Genomic DNA, 19,827 nt, shown 5'->3' on the forward strand with positions numbered 1-19,827 from the left:
CCGCTCCATCTCGGAGCGCGACTCACACAGAGCCAAAACGACCTACTATTTACATATTTACAAATCGGACCTTCGTGCTGCGTTCGGAGGAGGTTTGTTCTGCCAAAGGCGATGCCGGCGGACAACATATGGTCCCCGGGTGCGCCTCTCGTCTAGGGATTGCCAAATTCGTGGCAGTGCTCCTTTCGACGATCGCACCGACGAACACGTGCGAGCACGTGGGGACAGGTTCCGTCAGGTGCGGCGCGCGTCAGGAACTCCGGGTTAGCGACTGGGGCCGATATTTGCCGCCACGTTCGCGTTTCCCTTCCTTCAGCGCAACGGCAAGAGCGAGGATAGTGGAGATCAGCTCGCTACATGCCTGGCCAGGTAGCGGAGCGGCACAACTTCGGGAAGTCTTGCGGCCACTCGCCCAGCCGCCCGCGAGTCACGGAAGTATCGTATACCTTCCTCAAACTGCGGGTGCTCACCACCGTGAAACTCTCAAGGGGAATTTCCTTCGGTGGGGTAACTTCAGCGAGAGACATTGAGCGTGTAGCAGATACGAATCCGAGAAATAAAAAACAACGCGCCTGCAGCAGTACGAGCTGCAAAGCGCTCCAGGCTGACCACAATACAAGCGGTTAGAAGCCTCCGGCGACCGCGTCGCCCGCTCACACAGAGCACGACTCACACAGAGCCAGTTAAAATCATATTTACAACACGGATCGTTCTGATCACCGGTCACATGCTCGTCTCTGCTGGATGCAATACCGGCCGACAATGGGTCTGCTCGGTATGCGATATCGCCCGGGAATTGCAACGTTTGCACGCTTAACGCATTCCCTTCGGGGCTCGCACGAACTGGCCGACGTTCAGCGCTCGGCTACGGGGCCAGTCGGGTTCTAGGCGCGTTAGGAACATTCAAGCGGTCACGGGGGCTCGCGACAGGCGTCCGCCACCACGTGGTGCTACCACTCCCATTTCGCACGGTGACGTTTTCACGGGCGCAGCTTATATGGCCAGCACGCGTGGTTCGCGTATCCGCTTAAGCCAGCTGAATGCCACGTGGTCCGTCTCCACTACGAACGAACGTTGGTCGACGGAACGGTCGAACTCGTTCAGCACGTGTGGCCCGACCTCTAAGTCGTCCGTAGCACTACGCGGCGAGCGGGCCGCCGTGCTTTGGAAACACGAGATCGTAAGGCGAGCTATGCCTGGGAAACAGAGTGCTCCGCAGTGGGCCTAGCTGCGGACTCAGCGCACTGCATCTCACGCGCGCCGGGCAAGATCGACAACAAAGGGTCGTACAATGCCCGCGCCGGGATGTGCTACGCTGTCGCGGCCGTGTCGTGGGAGCGAAAGGTGCTCTTTTGCGACAGGGCCCTGACGTCCACGCGTGCTATGCGCGATAGGCGCTCGCACGTGGTAGGACGAATGCGCATTATCGTCATCAGAGCGGGAGGCTCCTTCTCGACGAGGCGCAGGGGGCTCCTTAGCGAGACGCAAACTTGGCCACAAGGGCCGTTTGGCGTCTGCACGTGGAGATACATTGGCCGCAGGCTAACGCCGTCCGAGAAAAAGATGTTCTCGTTTGCGACGTAGCGAGCGTATGGCTCTGCTCCAGGTTCAAATCGTACGTCAATTTCGCAGGCTCGGGATCGCCGCTACGTTGAGTAGGACAGAACACAGGAGATGCTGGCGCGGGTCGGGCGATAAGTGCCTCGGTTCGCGGGCAGCGGTGAGCGGCGGGAGCACGTTACGACGGAGCGTCGTGCTCCCAAAAGCCAATTGCTGGCGCGGGTTGGGCGATAAGTGCCTCTGTTCGCGGGCAGCGGCGGATGGCCCGAGCACGTTGCTAAAAACAGCGTGGTGCTCAAAAGCCTAACCGCTCACCTCACAGTAAATCACACAGGGACTAAGGCCAGGGGCCTGTTCCGTCGCGCAGTGTCGATACCGTGTTGGGCGCCAATGTGGGCATATTGGGTCTCGCTACGGGATAACAAACGACCCCGGCTAGCTTCGTTAGAGACGTCGAGCGCCAAAGTGGGCTCGTTGGTCCCCTGCGGGCTAAGTGGGGTTCAGGGTGTGGAAATGACCCATCCAAAATGCCCCAGAGAGGTCCGCGGCGTCCGCAAGGGAGACGCCGCGACGGGTTCGACTCACCGACACAGGCGACGACAGGCTCAAAAAGGCCAGGACGAACCATGGGGTTTATTGGCCGAGTCGTACAGTGCATAATAACGCCAAGACCGGGTTAAGAACTACACTGTAACGACGCGCGTCCTACGGCGTCGCCCAAACAGGCGACCATGGCCGAGGTTGCACGCGGGCCGCTCGCAAGGTGACCAGAGGCCTACCCTGCGCGTCCGATCAGGGCCAAACAGCGCCCGACCGGCCGGCGCGGCGGGGAGGAGACGAGCCAGCCGGGGACAAGGAGCGCCCCGGTATCCGACTCCCATCTCCTCCATACCCCCAAGCTCTAACGAAAATATAAAAAAAAAAAACTGCAGAGCAGGTTCTGACATGCGTTCGTCGAAACTGAAGCCAGGGGCCCACCAGACCAACTATACGGGAAATGCACTGCTATTTCGCGAGACATAGTGGGGGGTGGGGGTTTAGGGAGGGGGACACTGTGTGCAAATCCGGAGCGGAATCAAGCAACGAACATTTTAGTAATCACACACACAAATCTCGCGTTCACTGTCGTTTTGTTTTTCGACTTCAACGAACAGCTGATCGTTCGGCGGACGCATTTTTGGAAGTATATAGGGTAGGCAGTTCACAGGCGATGAAAGGTGCCGTTAGATGAGTGTGGTAATAAATAAAGCCCTCTGATTTCAGTTTGTGCTTTATTGTTCAGGCTCCCTGCGCCATGTGACGATATTTCGAAGAAGAGGTTAGTCGCGGATACTGATTATATTCTAAGTCCATCTGCGCGCTGCTTGCAGAGGATATATGTAGCGGATGAATGTTTGCCAGCGCTCACCTCACGACAAGACAACTCTTTGTCGTGGGCTGATCCCCGAGTATAATTTTGCATTATCTATGGTACTTACGTGGAATATTCCCGAAATTAACGCACATTGGCTTCTAAATGGTGTTGATCAATATCTGAAGTTTATTATTGGCAAAAGTAACTGGCGTGCTGTCAGGTGTGACTGTTCCGCTGAATATGTAAGCGCACAAAACTGATTTACATCGTAGTGTATACCCGTAGCATGAACATCCGAGTAACCGGTGGTTACGGAGACACTGCTAGTAAATTCAGGGCTGTGTAACTACAATCGGCTCCATCATACGCCGGTTCCGCGACGCTGGCCTGTGACACACACCTGGCGCTTATACAGACCGAATATACTACACTAAGATCGCGTCAGAAACATTTACACTCTCATAAACACACCCCATTTGCGAACAGAGTTACTGCTCCACATAAACATGGATTTCAAACGCCCGCAAACGGTAACTCTCGGTCGTGAACGTGCCGCAAAAGCAGCGGCGACAGTGGGGAGCGGGACGCGGACTCCCGCGGCTGCTTTCTGAACGGGCCGCTAGGGGGATTTCAGTGGCGCCCCTACAGGCCGCGCTCGAGGCGTATAGCCTGAGGTAACTTCAAAAGGTTGCTTCAGCGGGAGCATGCAAGCGAACCCAAGAATTGCGTAAACGACTCAGCTGACACTGCTGGCCTGGCACTACCATGAAAACGAGTGGAAATTTTGTTTTGTATTTTCGCAAACTAAATGACCCCTGCGCAACGTTTTACGCCGCACGGTTTACGAAGGACAGGGTACATGTATACTAGCGAGTAGGTGAGGCATTGCATCATATAAACAAAGTAAGCGCTAATAAATGACGCAAAACAATCACCAAATCACACGCCCGCTGCTTGCAGAAATGTGTACTTCTATATTTACATAACATAACACAGCCGCATACACGGCGCGCGGCCCCAAATATTTACATGCGATCATCACTGACTCTGTTGGTTATCTTCGTCGCTAACAATCTGAAAGCTGGCACGCCAGTTTTGTCTTGAAATGGAGTTAGACAGCGAGACGACAACAGAAAATTGGTCTCTCACAGTTGAATTGCCCCCCATCTTCACACTTCGCTAGATTATTGCCAAATATTATTGGCGATTGGCTGAATTTTTTTTTCTTTGCATTCAAAGCACCGCTCCACCTGCCACCCTCCTCCTCCCAGCCTCTCCGTTCACCCGACCACTTTGTTTTACGGCAGTAATTTCGGAATGGTAAAGCAGATTTCACGCTTCTTACGCTCGCTGAATTTTGTCACTGAGACACGCAACAAAACGGCAAGTTGACGCTGCACCGTGTATCCGTAACGGCGACGCAAACGATCATCATTAAATGAAAGCGCAGGCATAGTGCTCAGGTACGGAAAAGAGCGGCGCACCGCAGCAGGCGAGCCAGCGGTCCGCCGGACTCGCTTTAAACCATCATTGCCGATTGCGCCACTCTTCTTTTTTGATCGGCTGTTGTTGAAACGTCCTTGTCACCTAGAATACTAAGTAGTTTAAAACTAGAAATCTCACTTCAAATTTCACTTCATACGACCATCGATCGGTGAACCAGCAAGTGGCAGAGCCGCGTCACCGTCCCGGCACTTACGTAGGCGCTGTAAACGTATTTAGCGCTGGAAAGCTTTTTCCCCTAATGCCAAGTTGATCGCTAGAAGATATCGGACTCGTCGGGGATGGCTGGTGACCATGTCGCAAAACAATCGGGAGCATCAAGCTCATTTTGCTTCTGTCAACACGGGATCCTATGGAACCCGCGCAGCTTTGTACTACCCGGAAGTACTTCCCGGAAGCCGCTTGCGCAGCGCCCCCTGGGCAGCGCAGGAGGCCTGTAGGCTACTAAAAACTTGTGTATGAATGCGTGGTCGGAGGGGGTTGGGTTTCCTTGTGTTTTTTACTCAGAATAAAAAGTGTTGATTGAACCATTCACTCACTGCATGAACTTTTCCAACTAGTGCAGCTTTTGTTAAGCATTTTAATGCTCTTTTTTTTTGTGTGGTTAACACCTGGTCGCTATAGCCACATTGACGTTTCGCGAGCTTTTTATCAATAATGCCTAATGTGATACTTACCAAAAGGTTAGCGTCTCAAGAATGAAGGCTCCTTTTGTAACACTTGCATTCGCAACCTTCTAAAATGCGTGAATAGGTACAACTCAATGCCACGAACACAGCAGATGGAGATAACCAGAAAACGTTGCACAGGTGAGCCGCGGAAATAAGTAGATGGGTTTACACACACATCCAGAAGCAAGAATAGACACATCAGGGCTTATGAGACAACCCACACGTCTGTCCTGTCCGCCGAGCTCTTTCGTTGTAGATAACCGTGAATGCACTTCGTTCTCTAAAATCCATGTCCGTTCTTTTCAGAAGGCGGCAGGTTTCTGAAAGGGATTTTAGGCAAGATTCAAACCAATGCAAGCTCAGTAGTGTCATTTCAGAGAAGAAATGACCGGCTGCTTTGCTCAGAAAAAGGGGAGAGGCGAAGTCTGTACACCAAAAAAGGCTGATTAGCCTGTGTTGTGCGGCCCGATATTGGGGAGACAATATAGCCGGTTTCTCAAATAGAAGGAGCCGTCGCAGCACACCTCCTTGGTAGTATTGGGAAGCCAGGGGCTGGTTCCACTGTTGGGAATTTCAACGCTGACTCCACTGTTGCGAACCATGGTAGCGTGGTCGATGTGGGCCGAGGTTGGTGAAGTGCCGGGGCAGTCATGATGGGCAAGTTGACGAAAAAGAAAACTTTATATACAAGTATTTGCATCTTGGTATGAGAGCGGGCAGTGCGCTCCTGCGCGCGAGAGATTAAATAGGCACGTTGGGTCCCTTCCCCTTCACCCTTTTTCTCCGGCTGACGTCAGGAGGCACCAATCACGGAGGTCATGGCACTGATAGGAGCGCCACCACGCCAAACACACGCGCACACGCACGAGAGGCCCCTCCTCTCCGGGGCAGGTGAGCACCAGGTTGCTCCCGCCGTGGCAATCCGCCGTGGTCAGAGCCTTCTTTTGTCCTGGCGATGTTGCACTACCACGAAGACGCCTTGCATCCCTCGGTGGCAATACTCTTCTAGTGGCCTATTGAAGACAACACGCCACAAAAGGCCAAGACAATGAGGCGCGGGCACGCCGCCGAGGCTCGCAGTGCAGGGCGCCCAGCATTGCTTTTGTTAGCACCGCCGCTGGCCGGTTGGCGCTTTGAGAAGCCACGAGGTCGCTGAAAGGCGCATAGTTCAAGTAGGCGCAAAGTTCGCCACTGTGAATACGCCGATTCGTGGCAAGTCGATGACGGAGGGTCAACAGCAGGTTTTCGAGGAATCACTGTCGCAACAGCACCCCCGCCGCCAGACAATGCATCAGGATGACGAGCGGCTCATCGCGGCTCGGCTGGATTGATGCGGATTGTCAGCAGGTTCATCCCGGGCTTGAGGCGGAGTTCTCCGAACTGCTGCTTTCTTCTGGTCTCCTCCGTGAACCCCCAGAAGGCACGAACACAAGGCTCCTGCAGAAATGACTAACTCGGCAGGACAACCATTGTCGAACCACACTCGATGCGGAAAGCGCCCTCTGAACACCACTCGAAATGCCAGACCATGATAACAAAACAAAACCAACCTGACTGCTAAAACATTACACCCCTTGAAACGATTCGAAGCGCTCATCTCGTGGCACAAGTTCAGAATCAGACCTCAATTTTGGGTGTTGTTAAAACAACAACTACAACAGTACCAAAGAATCATGAATGGGAGCTCTACGAGGCAGATGACGCAAACGAGCGAAGAAGCCAACAGGGCTCAAAAGGCATTCCCCTTTTTGCCCATGACCATTGGTCAGAATTACTCGGCTACAACTGCCGTACTTCGAGACAACCGAGGCAATGCATGCCTTTCGCCACAGTCTACGGCACAAATGTCAAAACTACGAGACCGATACGACGGTACAGCAATACAAAGTATGACTTTACACGACTCTTTGAAGAACATAACATTTCGCTACACTGACCAAAATAAAACTTGCAATAACATGAAAACCCACAGGGATACGAACACTTATCTGAAAGATGACCTTGAGATAGCTAGCTAGCTCACAGAGCTCAGCTACGTCAATCAACAGTAATCTGTAGCTTCCCTTCTTAACACTGAACCATAAAATTGCGCTGGGCTCACCATTACGCAAGAGAACCAAACTGGCACATACAAATGCCTCAATATTCAATACTGACCATAAACACGTAGTACTAAACGCAACTACTTCCGGTGTTTATATACAACAATTTCGTACACTCCATCAGGGTGAGACGAAATGAACACTGACACGCAGATTCCGCCTACCTTACGTGGCGTTAAATCGCAAACACTAACCACTTCTCCAAGGATCGACACAAAAGTTACGCTTACCTCACGCTCTGTTCGACCTCGAACAATAACTCCTCCTCTAACGCCTAACAAAAGGTCTAACTACGCGGTGTTAGATTCCGCACATGAACCACTTCTTCGACAAAACACTAACATAACGCTTAGTTCACGCGGTGTTCGATCACGAACAATAACTACTTCTCTAACGCCAAGCAAAAGGATAACTACGCGGCGTTAAAGCATGACGATTGACACACTGCCGACAAAAAAAAAACAACGCTTAACTTCCTCTGTCTTACAAAACTCAATAAACACTTGACTGGCAATACAGAATGAGTAAAGTACGCAGTTTATGCACGCGCACGCGGATTCGTCTGAATCCTTGAAAACATCCTAGGCCCTCGTCAAAACAAACATTTCCGGGTGTGGCCTGCCGAAACGGTGCTGCCACTTAGGCCGACCGCCTGTGCTCATCTTTTGCATAGTACACCGCACAGTGTACAGGGGAGGTCTTTGACACTGAGGGGGAAAATAGGCGCAACGCGTGGGGAGAGTACCGAAGAGAAGGGAACCCAGAGAAGAATGGGACGCCCGACCATGACGAACGCGTCGGCGGGGAACGCACTCTGCCCGAAACGTCCTCCCCCCAGCTCTCCGAGAATTCCTGCGGAACCCAGTCACCCCCTTCTGCCCTTTTCGGCATAGTGCCCCTCGGCCTCTGTCACGGCTAGGGAGCGGCCTCTTTGTTTCCCTCGGACGTCTGAGTTTCCGTTTAGTTCTGCTGCTTCTGGCCATCTTAGCCTTGAACGCTGCAAAGTGAAAGGGCTCACATTCTTTCTTTGCCTTTTTACGCTGACTGTTTTTCGGCCGCCTCCTTTTCCTTCTTTTGGGTATCGCGGCGCATTCGAGCGGCAATGCCCCGATCCCAGGCGACTCGCAGTCAAACGTGTGTGGCATGTTCTGGCTGCCCGGGCCCACCTGCGCGGCTACTGGTTCGGCTCGCGCTCGGCGATCCGCCGACGCAGTGGACTCGTTACTTCTCTGCGCGCCTACGGACTTAGGTCGCGCTTCGCGATCTGCCGACGCGGCCGACTCGCTACTTTCTGGCGCGGCTACGCAGTTAGCGCGCGCTTCGCGATCTGTCGACGCGGCCGACTCGCTACTTATCTGCGCGGCTACGAAGTTAGCTCGCGCTTCGCGATCTGCCGACGCGGCCGACTCGCTACTTACTGGCGCCGCTACGCAGTTAGCGCGCGCTTCGCGATTTGTCGACGCGGCCGACTCGCTTCTAGTCTGAGCGACTACGGGCTCAAGCCACTCTTCACGATCTCCCAACGCGATCAGACCGCTTCTATCTCGAGCGGGAACGCATACAGCTGGGGCATCGCGATCTGCCGACCCAATCAGCTCGCTACTAGTCTGAGCGACTACGGGCTCAAGCCGCTTTTCACGATCTCCCAACGCGATCAGACCACTTCTATCTCGAGTGGGAACGCATACAGCTGGGGCATCGCGATCTGCCGACCCAATCGGCTCGCGTCTAGTCTGAGGAACCACGGGCTCAAGTCGCTCTTCACGATCTCCCAACGCGATCAGACCGCTTCTATCTCGAGCGGCATCGCATACAGCTGGGGCATCGCGATCTGCCGACGCGGCCGGTTCGCTTCTAGTCTGCGCGGGTAGCGGTTCAGCTCGCGCTTCGCGACCTGCCGACGCGGCCGACTCGCTTCTCTCCGGCGCGGCTACGGAGTTAGCTCGCGCTTCGCGATCTGTCGACGCAAACGGCTCGCTTCTAGTCTGAGCGACTACGGGCTCAAGCCGCTCTTCACGATCTCCCAACGCGATCAGACCGCTTCTATCTCGAGCGGCATCGCATACAGCTGGGGCATCGCGATCTTCCGACCCAATCGGCTCGCTACTATCCTGCGCGGCTACCGGTTCAGCTCGCGCTTCGCGATCTGCCGAGACGGTCGACTCACTACGTTGTTGAGCGGATACGGGGTTAGCTCGCGCTTCGCGACCTGCCGACGCAATCGGCTCGCTACTTCGGTGCGGGGCTACGGATCTAGCTCGCGTTTCGCGATCTGCCGTTGCGGTCGACTCGCTACTTTCTTGCGTGGGTGCGATTTTAGCTCGCGCTGCGGGATCTGCCGACAGGCGGTACCCACTCCGCAGGAGAGCTGCTTTGACCCTGTCATACACCTTGGCATCCTTTTTGCTCAACCACCCGATTACATTGGCGACACAAGACGGCAGTAGCGCCAAAAGTTTTTGGGGCCAAACGTCGGAAGAGAAACCTGCCTTCTCGCAAGCGCACTCAAAACCCACCAGAAAACCAGCGATGTCCTCGCCAACCGTGAACGGCTGCAGAAGGTCTTGGTTTCTTAGGCTCGCGGACTCCCGTAAGGATGGAGCAGAGTGTTCGGCGGACATCCGAAACTCCAACTCCTTCATCTTGAGTTCCTGCGCTCTCTCGGCAACTCTCTCCCTGGCCTCAATTTCCTGCTGCCCTTTCCGCGCCTGACTTTCAGCCCGCCGCTGAATCTCCTCATAAGCTTCCTGGGCCTCCTCTGGAGTTACCTCATCTGCCTCCATGAGCTCGAGGATCTGTTTTTTTCGCTTTGCGGGGCCAACAGAAAGACCCAACTCCTCGCAAATTTCGAGGAGGTCCCGCACTCTGAACTTGTCCATCGCGATACTGCACCCCGAATAGTTTACCCTCGCCTACTCGCTACAACAAAGTAGAAAGCAAAGTCAAAACCTAGAACGCACGGCGCTGCGCTAGCAAGGTCTGGCAAAACGAGAGGTAAAACTTCAGGCACTCACCCCACCAAGGTGCTGACGCTGGCCGATCCCGCCGAGCTGCCATCCACTATTGGGAAGCCAGGGGCTGGTTCCACTGTTGGGAATTTCAACGCTGACTCCACTGTTGCGAACCATGGTAGCGTGGTCGATGTGGGCCGAGGTTGGTGAAGTGCCGGGGCAGTCATGATGGGCAAGTTGACGAAAAAGAAAACTTTACATACAAGTATTTGCATCTTGGTATGAGAGCGGGCAGTGCGCTCCTGCGCGCGAGAGATTAAATAGGCACGTTGGGTCCCTTCCCCTTCACCCTTTTTCTCCGGCTGACGTCAGGAGGCACCAATCACGGAGGTCATGGCACTGATAGGAGCGCCACCACGCCAAACACACGCGCACACGCACGAGAGGCCCCTCCTCTCCGGGGCAGGTGAGCACCAGGTTGCTCCCGCCGTGGCAATCCGCCGTGGTCAGAGCCTTCTTTTGTCCTGGCGATGTTGCACTACCACGAAGACGCCTTGCATCCCTCGGTGGCAATACTCTTCTAGTGGCCTATTGAAGACAACACGCCACAAAAGGCCAAGACAATGAGGCGCGGGCACGCCGCCGAGGCTCGCAGTGCAGGGCGCCCAGCATTGCTTTTGTTAGCACCGCCGCTGGCCGGTTGGCGCTTTGAGAAGCCACGAGGTCGCTGAAAGGCGCATAGTTCAAGTAGGCGCAAAGTTCGCCACTGTGAATACGCCGATTCGTGGCAAGTCGATGACGGAGGGTCAACAGCAGGTTTTCGAGGAATCACTGTCGCAACAGTAGCCACAAAAGAGCCTTGGAACTGTTGGGCTAAAAACACCTTATAAAAGAACAAATCCGAAGAGTGTACAGGAAGAAGACACCCTGAAGCGTAGTTGTTTCTATCGTGCCTGTAAATGGGGTATCAGCCACTGCTGTTTCAGTCAGGTAGCCATTGTAGGGGTGTCAGCCACTGCTATCTCACCAAGACACCCTAATGTAGCTCAAATGCAAAAGAGAGTATGTGAGATTACGCGTGCGTCCTCTGAAGTGAACTTTAGGAGCAAACCTTTGCTTTGCTGCTACCTGACGGGAAGTCAAAACACAAGCTACACACAGAAGCAGCTTCGCTTTAACCAGCCGGCATGGAGATTGCGTCGGTGTTTGGTCGCATTAAAGGCATCTCTGCTTTAAAACAGGGCATCTGTACCAGCCTTCCTTACAATTGCAGGAACGTGAGGGCTGGGACGAAGTGACGGGGTTTTTCTTCTGTACCATACAGCAACCGTCCCACCATTGACTTTCCAGATCGTACGTGTGCACGTGCAATTGTTTTTATTCATGCGCGATGCTATTCCCCGAATTTGTCACTTGTCCACCCCTGCCAAGCCACTCGTCAGCAGTGCGAATTACTAGCGCTGTGTAATACTTCGGGAAAGCGTGCTAAAATAGCTTGCGTACTTATGCCAAGAGGGCTTTTCAGGCACACCGACTGAGAAGTGGACCGGCGACCACTAGCACGCAGTACGAGCCATGACCCTTATACAAAGAGTGTCATCCGACGCCCTGGCCTGCCGTCACATGGCCTGAGGTGTGACGAGCCGGGCATAAACATTGCTTCATTCAAAGAACGTTTTAGCGTGCGCTCTTTGACGGATAGCGGCACGGCAGAACTGGTAGTCTCCAGGGGCGATTGCTGCTCGCCTCGGTTTACCCAAAACACCACCGTACCAATGTTCCGCTTTACCGGCATATTATTTGCGGGCATTACCTTAATCATAACGTACTTATTGGTTTCTTCGCCTTGTAAGAACGCAGTCACGCAGTCGACGAGGCTAATACGTTTAAAGTCGTATTCCACAACGCCTAATAGTAATGCTCCAGTAGTGACAACCCCAAATACATATCGTTTGACCCAGACTCAACCTCTACAGTAGCTAAACGAGCCACTGGAATATTTATTTCTCCCGCTTGCCCATATCTGAAGCAACCACGTGCATACGCGCGTGGTTGCTGACATGTTCACAAAACGAAATTAACCGCGGAGCTGTTGCCGGCTGAGCCTTTCGTGAGTCTGCTGAAGGCCGCAGGTCACGCACCGGTAGGAGGAGGTTCAAAGAAGCGCCGATGGCCCCGCAGAAGACAGTCCTCCCGCCCATCGATAGATATCGCAGCTTTCTTGCAGGGCTCGGTTCTTCTCTCTCCCACTAGGAGAAGGAGAGGGAACGGTGTCTGTCCCCGCTGACGTTTCGCTGCCGATTTCTTTCGCCAACAGCAGAACGTGCTCGGTGACGGCGCTACCGCTATCGGGCAAGCGCTGGCTTACGTTCGCGCCCATACACTAGAACCACATCTTCGTTGTTTCAGCCGATTTCCAACTGGGTGGAACTCTGTTTCTGTTTAATGAAAACTTATTTTAGGTGCGGAGTACCTTAGCACTGCACGATGTACGTCTGCGTCCGTGCGCATAGCATTTACAATCGCAAAAAATTAGACAGCCACTGGCAGAATTCGAGCCTGTGTCTGGTAGGCCAGACAGAGTTAGTGTCAGTCGTCTTACCCATTGGGATACGACCGTGAGTTAGTACTCGAGAGTCAAACACCTTACTCCCTCGCCTGTAACGGTGCGGAGTATCTTAGGACCTTCCAATGTTCGTCCGCGTCCATCCGCGCGCACACCACCACCAAGCGAAAATCAAGCGAAATTCGATTTGAGCCGTGAGTTGCAGTTTCGTTTCGGGAATAATCAAGGTGCAACTCACGGCTCAAATCGAATGACGGTAGGGGCGCAAATCGGATGTCAGTCGGGGTGAAACTTGGATGTCATTTGGAGTCCCCGTACTCCGCACACTCGCTATCATTCACGGAGTGGAGATTCTGCCATTTTTTCATGCTTGGAAACCCTAGCAGCTAACTGATGCCTTTTCGAAGTGGTTCAAGCCAATATTTTTTCTTCAACGTGGCAAAGTACGACTCATGGTATTGTTTGGACACTTTGTACTGCAAATTATTCACACGTTTAGGGTTTATTGCACTGGACATTTCGTGGAAATAAATGTTGGCTGACATTAAGGCCTCCTTTTAAAACTCAAGCAAGGCAGACTCCGTTAAACACGTGCCACCGAGGAGGGTCTGAACTCTCTGCCTAATCCCAAATGTGGTAACCTCCATCAGTAGTGAGAGTCGTGGCTTTCATTGACTTCATTAAATTGGAAGCCTGAAGACACGTAAACAGGAAACCCTGCGTCATGTGATGCTTCGAAGCCCCATCCTCGCTATTTCAGCCCATATCGCTGGAGAGTTAAACACCGACAACGTTGCCACATGCATATTTATTAGACATCAAAATCCAAGCCTCTATTCGGCTACCTCGCCCATTTTTAACCGTTCTGCTTACAGTCTATCTTTAACTTTTTGCGCTGCTTCTTCGACCCATGACGAAATAAAATTTGTGGGCATCCCGTCACACTCCTGCTCATCGGATCCGTCGGGACAGTCCTTGTCGCCATCACACACGAAGCCTCGCAGAATGCACTGTCCATTCGAAGCGCACTTGAACTGTCCGCCAGAGCACGTCTCGACCATGTTGTCCTCGTCATTGCCTTCAGGGCGGCAACCTTTTTCGTCACTGCCATCGCCGCAGTCGTCGTGTCCGTCGCATTTCCAGTGATTGAGGATGCACTTGCCGTTGATACATGAGAACTCGTCTCGCGTGCAGTGAGTCGATGAACAGTCGCGTTCGTCCGACCCATCGGCACAGTCCTTGAAACCGTCACACCTGTGAGTTGTGCCAACACATTGACTGCTTCCGTTGTTTACCTTACAAGCTATTTCACCAGGGGCACAAGACTTTACGCCCCGACAAGCCTCTGCGTCTTCGTCCGAGCCGTCTGGACAGTCTTGATTACCATTGCATCGCTGTTCATGCGGTATGCAGCGGCCGTTCTTGCAAGCAAATTCCCCCTCCGTGCACTGCTTTTTGTCGCAGTTTTCTTCGTCAGAGCCATCAGGGCAGTCCTTATCACCATCACAACGCCACCGCATAGGAAAGCAGCTGATGTTGCCGTTCTCAAGCGTGCAAGCAACCTGCTTTGGTGGACAGCCTGTGGGCCCTTTAGGGCAAATGGCCGTATCTTCATCCGAGCCGTCAGAGCAGTCGTGGTCACCGTCGCAAGTATGTGTATTCGGTATGCACTGACCACTCTTGCAAGCAAACTCCCCTTCCATGCACGTCACACTTGCACAGTCCTCCTCGTCGGATCTGTCCGTGCAGTCGGCATCTCCGTCACACCGCCACTTACGCAGTATGCAACCTCCATTATTGCAAGAAAATTCCCCTTCCGTACATGCTTTCTTTTCGCAGTTATTTTCGTCAGAGCCATCGGGGCAGTCCTTGTCGCCATCACAATGCCATCGCATAGGTAAACATTGGATGTTGCCGTTCTGGGGATTACAGGCGAACAGTTCTGATGAACATCCCGACGTTCCGTTCAGGCAAGAGGCCGCACCCTCATCCGAGCTATCGGCACAGTCGCGGTCACCATCGCACAAATATTCACGCGATATACACTGACCACTCTTGCAAGCAAACTCCGTCTCTAGGCAAGTCGCACTTTCGCAGTTCGTTTCATCAGATCCATCAGTGCAGTCGTCATCCGCGTCACATCGCCACCTACGCGGTATACAAGCCCCATTTTTGCAAGCAAATTCACCTTCCGGACACGTTTTCTTTTCGCAGTTTTCCTCGTCAGAGCCATCGGGGCAGTCCTTATCCCCATCACAATGCCACCTCATAGGCAAGCAGCTGACGTTGCCGTTCTGATGTTTGCAGGCGAATAGTTTTGATGGACATCCCGTAGTTCCGTTCATACAAATGGCCGCATCCTCATCTGAGCCGTCGGCACAGTCGCGGTCACCGTCGCACGAATGTTCATCTGGTATACACTGACCACTCTTGCAAGCAAACTCGGTATCTCTGCAGGTCGCACTTTCGCAGTCAGTTTCGTCGGATCCGTCCGTGCAATCTGGATCTGCGTCACACCGCCACTTACGCTGTATACACTCTCCATTCTTGCAAGTAAATTGAGTCACCCCACATGTTGGCCTTTCGCAGTTATCCTCGTCAGAGCCATCGGGGCAGTCCTTATCGCCATCACAATGCCACCTCATAGGCAGGCAACTGACGTTACCGTTCTGATGTTTGCAGGCGAACAGTTCTGATGAACATCCTGACGTTTCGTTCATGCAAGAGGCCGCATCTTCATCCGAGCCATCGGCACAGTCGCGGTCACCATCGCACAAATGTCCACGCGATATACACTGACCACCCTTGCAAGCAAACTCCGTCTCTAGGCAAGTCGCACTTTCGCAGTTCGTTTCATCGGATCCGTCAGTGCAGTCGTCATCCGCGTCACATCGCCACCTACGCGGTATACAAGCACCATTTTCGCAAGCAAATTCACTTTCCGCACATGTTTTCTTTTCGCAGTTTTCCTCGTCAGAGCCATCGGCGCAGTCCTTATCCCCATCACAATGCCACCTCATAGGCAAGCAGTTGACATTGCCGTTCTGGTGTTTGCAGGCGAACAGTTTGGATGGACATCCCGTAGTTCCGTTCATACAAATGGCCGCATCCTCATCTGAGCCGTCGGCACAGTCGCGGTCACCGTCGCATGAATGTTCATCTGGTATACACTGCCCGCTCTTGCAAGCAAACTCGGTATCTCTGCACGTCGCACTTTCGCAGTCCGTTTCGTCGGATCCGTCCGTGCAATCTGGATCTGTGTCACATCGCCACTTACGCTGTATACACTCTCCATTCTTGCAAGTAAATTGAGTAACCTCACATGTTGGCCTTTCGCAGTTATCTTCGTCAGAGCCATCAGGGCAGTCTTTGTCTCCGTCACATCGCCACTTCATTGGCAAACAGGTGGTTTCCCCATTATGGGGACTGCAGGCAAACACGTTTAAACCGCAGCCCGTCGTGCTGTTCTGGCAAATGACTGCATCTTCATCCGAGCCATCAGCACAGTCACGGTCACCGTTGCAGGAATAATTACGCGGTATACATTGACCTCCTTTGCAAGCAAACTCTGTCTCCAGGCACGTCGCACTTTCGCACTCCTCTTCGTCAGAGTTATCGAGACAATCGTCTTTTCCGTCACATCGCCATTTACGAAGTATGCAGCGTCCATTCTTGCAAGCAAAGTCTGTGCTGGAACACGTCCAGTTTACGCAGTTATGCTCGTCTGAACCATCTGGACAGTCCTTCTCTCCGTCGCATCGCCAGGGGAGAGGCAAACACCTTCGGTCACCACCAGTACGATTGCACTCGAACATGCCTGAAGTGCAGTTTGTTGTTCTGTTCTGGCAAACAACCGCATCTTCATCCGAGCCATCCGTGCAGTCACGATCACCGTCGCACGTCCAGTTACGGTGTATACACTGGCCACTCTTACAAGTAAACTGGAATCCCGTGCAGGTGGGATTTGGACAATTACGTTCATCGGAACCACCAAGGCAATCCCTCTCCCCGTCGCATAGCCAGTTCATGGGGGCGCATATGGTGACATCATCATGAAGTTGGCAGGCAAACGTATTTGAAGGGCAGTTGGTCGTCTTGTTGTGGCATATAACCGCATCTTCATCCGAACCATCCGTGCAGTCGCGATCACCGTCGCAGGCCCAGTTACGCTGTATACACTGGCCACTCTTACAAGTGAACTGGACTCCCGTGCAGGTGGGATTTGGACAACTACGTTCGTCGGAACCACCAAGGCAATCCCTCTCCCCGTCGCAAAGCCAATTCATGGGAGCGCATATGGTGATATCACTATGAAGATGACAGGCAAACGTAATTGAAGAGCAGTTGGTCGTCTTGTTGTGGCATATAACTGCATCTTCATCTGAGCCATCCGCGCAGTCCCGGTCACCGTCACATGCCCAGAAGCGCGGTACGCAACGACCATTCTCACAGGCAATCTCCTGTTCCTTACAGGCTTTAGTGTCCGTGCAGTTTGCTTCATCCGAGCCATCTGTGCAGTCGCGGTCACCGTCGCATCTGTAGGTTCGCTTGACACAAAGACCGTTGCCGCACAAAAACTCCTCTTCAGTACAAGCCTTGGGAGTCATGCAGTTCGTTTCATCAGAGCGATCCCTGCAGTCCCGATCTCCGTCACATCGCCACCCCTTCGGGATGCACTGGTTGGTGGTGACGCACTTGAACTGGTCCAGAGAGCAAGAACTTCGGCCACTCACTATACTCAACAGAGCGTAGGACTGGGCGTTTTGGATGACTGCCATGAGAACGATAGCTGGGCCCAAGAGCCATACCGAAGCGGAGCCGCTCGAGCAGCTCATGTTGCCAGCAAACACGTGCAGGACTTTTCAGAAGTTGATTCGCAGGCTGTGTAACCACTTTACGAAGAATCACTTGCAATAAGCTGCTATAGTAACGGGTAGACGCATAAGGGGCGTAAAAGGTGTACCTGCTGACAGACTAGACGACATGCATTCACTCCTTCACGTTCGCGTGTCTCCACGGGAGTGAACAAAGAGATGCTGAGAATAACAAGAAGGAGCAGTGAACAAAAACAGGAAATTCGTTATTTTGTAGCTGGCCTGGCGGATGGAAGTAATGGCGCTGCTTCTCGAGATAGCGCGCTCAAAAGCCCGTGTGATAATGACCCATACGCAGTGCTTCCGTGAGACAGGAAATACAGCGTAGCTGAGTGAGGCCGATAAAGGGCTAATCGAGGCGCAGAGGTCACGGTTTTTGCTTGCTCTCCTCGAGCGGCTTCGCTTGGTTTTTTTACACACGCAACGAGGGCTTTTAGCTGTGGCCATGAATGCATCAAAGCTGGTAGAGGGCCGGCCGAAGTGAAATGACTTTAGGTACCCGCTTTCTTTGTGCACTCTGCATCAGTTTGTAATGCCGGTTTCCTCTGTTTTATTTCGACAAGAGAAACGATTGTGGTTACAGTACCTGTCTTCTGGAGCATAACGCGCCGACCGCCATCAGACGTGAAAGTGGTAGCTCTTACATTTCCTTCTGAGCACGGATGCCTGGTTTTTGAAAACCTTAGCACTTTCGGCCCTCACTCATTCATAGCCCCACCCTACTTATTCGGCACGTGTGAGGGAGCATATTCTACAGACTGCCACCGGAGGAGAGGACGACAGCCCTTATGTTCGCTTCTGAGGACTCGTGCTTGCTTCTTCAAAACCTGCAACTCTTTTTCTCAGTCATTTATAGGCCCATGCCCGTAGCCCTCGAGGAGCCCCTGCCATAAGTGACGGTTAGTTACCTATCCTGAGTTGTAATGTTGAAAATAGGACGCAAAAGTAAGTACTCTCGCAGCTATCCTTTATGTGGCAAATGGCACCCAAAAAAGAAGGCAAAACAATCTGGCTACAGCTAGGCATTTGAAGTGGGGTAAATGCACCTTAGAATTTCTGCAACCTTAGATTTCAGACAACCTAAAGAGCAAGCAGGGTTCCGTAAAGGTTATTCAACAATGGACCATATACACACGATCAATCAGGTGATAGAGAAGTGCACTGAGTATACTGAACCCCTACATATAGCCTTCATAGATTATGAGAAAGCATTTGACTCGGTCAAAACCCTCGCAGTCATTCAGGCATTACGGAACCAGGGGGCAGATGAGCATTATGTAAGAATACTAGAGGATATCTACAATAGGTCCACAGCTACCATCATCCTCCATAAGGAGAGCAGTAAAATACCAATAAGGAAGGGTGTCAGACAAGGAGACACAATCTATGCAATGTTATTCACAGCATGTTTACGAGAAGTATTTAGAACGTTGGATTGGAAACAGGTGTGAGGAAGGGTTAATGGAGAATACCTCAGTAACCTGAGATTTGCTGATGACGTTGCCTTGCTAAGTAACTCGGGGGACGAATTTCAAAGCATGCTTTCCGCACTGGACGAACAGAGTAGAACCGTTGGCCTGAAAATTAATATGCAGAAAACTAAAGTAATGATCAATAACCTCGGGACAGCACAGCGGTTTGAGATAGGTGGCGAGGCAGTGGAAGTGGTAAGCGAATATGTCTACTGAGGCCAAGTTGTGACCCCAGATCCCAACCATGAGACAGAGATAATTAGAAGGATAAAAATGGGGTGGGGTGCATGTGGCAGACATTCTCAGATAATGAATAGCAGCCTACCATTGTCGCTGAAGAAGAAAGTGTATGACAGCTGCATCTTACCGGTACTCACCTACGGGGCAGAAACCTGGAGGCTCACTAAGAGGGTTCAACTTAAATTGAGAACGACTCAGCGTGCAATGGAGCGGAAAATGATAGGTGTAACATTAAGGGACAAGAAGAGAGCGGAGTGGGTCAAGGAACAAACACGTGTTCATGTTCAGGACATATTAGTAGAGATTAAGAAAAAGAAATGGACGTGGGCAGGGCATGTAATGCGAAGGCAAGATAACCGCTGGTTATTAAGGGTAACAGAGTGGAACCCTAGACAAGGCAAGTGGAGCAGGGGGTGGCAGAAAGTTAGATGGGCAGATGAGATCAAGAAGTTTTCGGGGATAAATTGGGCACAGTTGGCACAGAACCGAGGTAATTGAAGAATAATGGGAGAGGTCTTTGCCCTGCCGTGGGCG

General features: G+C 52.5%; 1 protein-coding gene across 1 annotated transcript; it reads right to left on the minus strand.

The window, feature by feature from the left end:
• Positions 1-13,483: 13,483 nt before the first annotated feature.
• On the minus strand, positions 13,484-17,723 carry LOC144158779 (uncharacterized). The gene has a single exon (XM_077689916.1). The coding sequence runs from the start codon at positions 17,540-17,542 to the stop codon at positions 13,577-13,579; it is 3,966 nt and encodes a 1,321-aa protein (XP_077546042.1). The 5' UTR covers positions 17,543-17,723; the 3' UTR covers positions 13,484-13,576.
• Positions 17,724-19,827: the final 2,104 nt, after the last annotated feature.

The sequence above is a fragment of the Haemaphysalis longicornis genome, unplaced genomic scaffold (genome assembly GCF_048455015.1).
Source record: "Haemaphysalis longicornis isolate Haplotype H1 unplaced genomic scaffold, Haemaphysalis longicornis Haplotype H1 scaffold_10, whole genome shotgun sequence".
Lineage (NCBI taxonomy): Eukaryota > Metazoa > Arthropoda > Arachnida > Ixodida > Ixodidae > Haemaphysalis > Haemaphysalis longicornis.

Excerpts from the sequence above, each read along its gene's own strand:
- LOC144158779 (XM_077689916.1), bottom strand. The coding sequence starts at position 17,542 with ATGAGCTGCTCGAGCGGCTCCGCTTCGGTATGGCTCTTGGGCCCAGCT.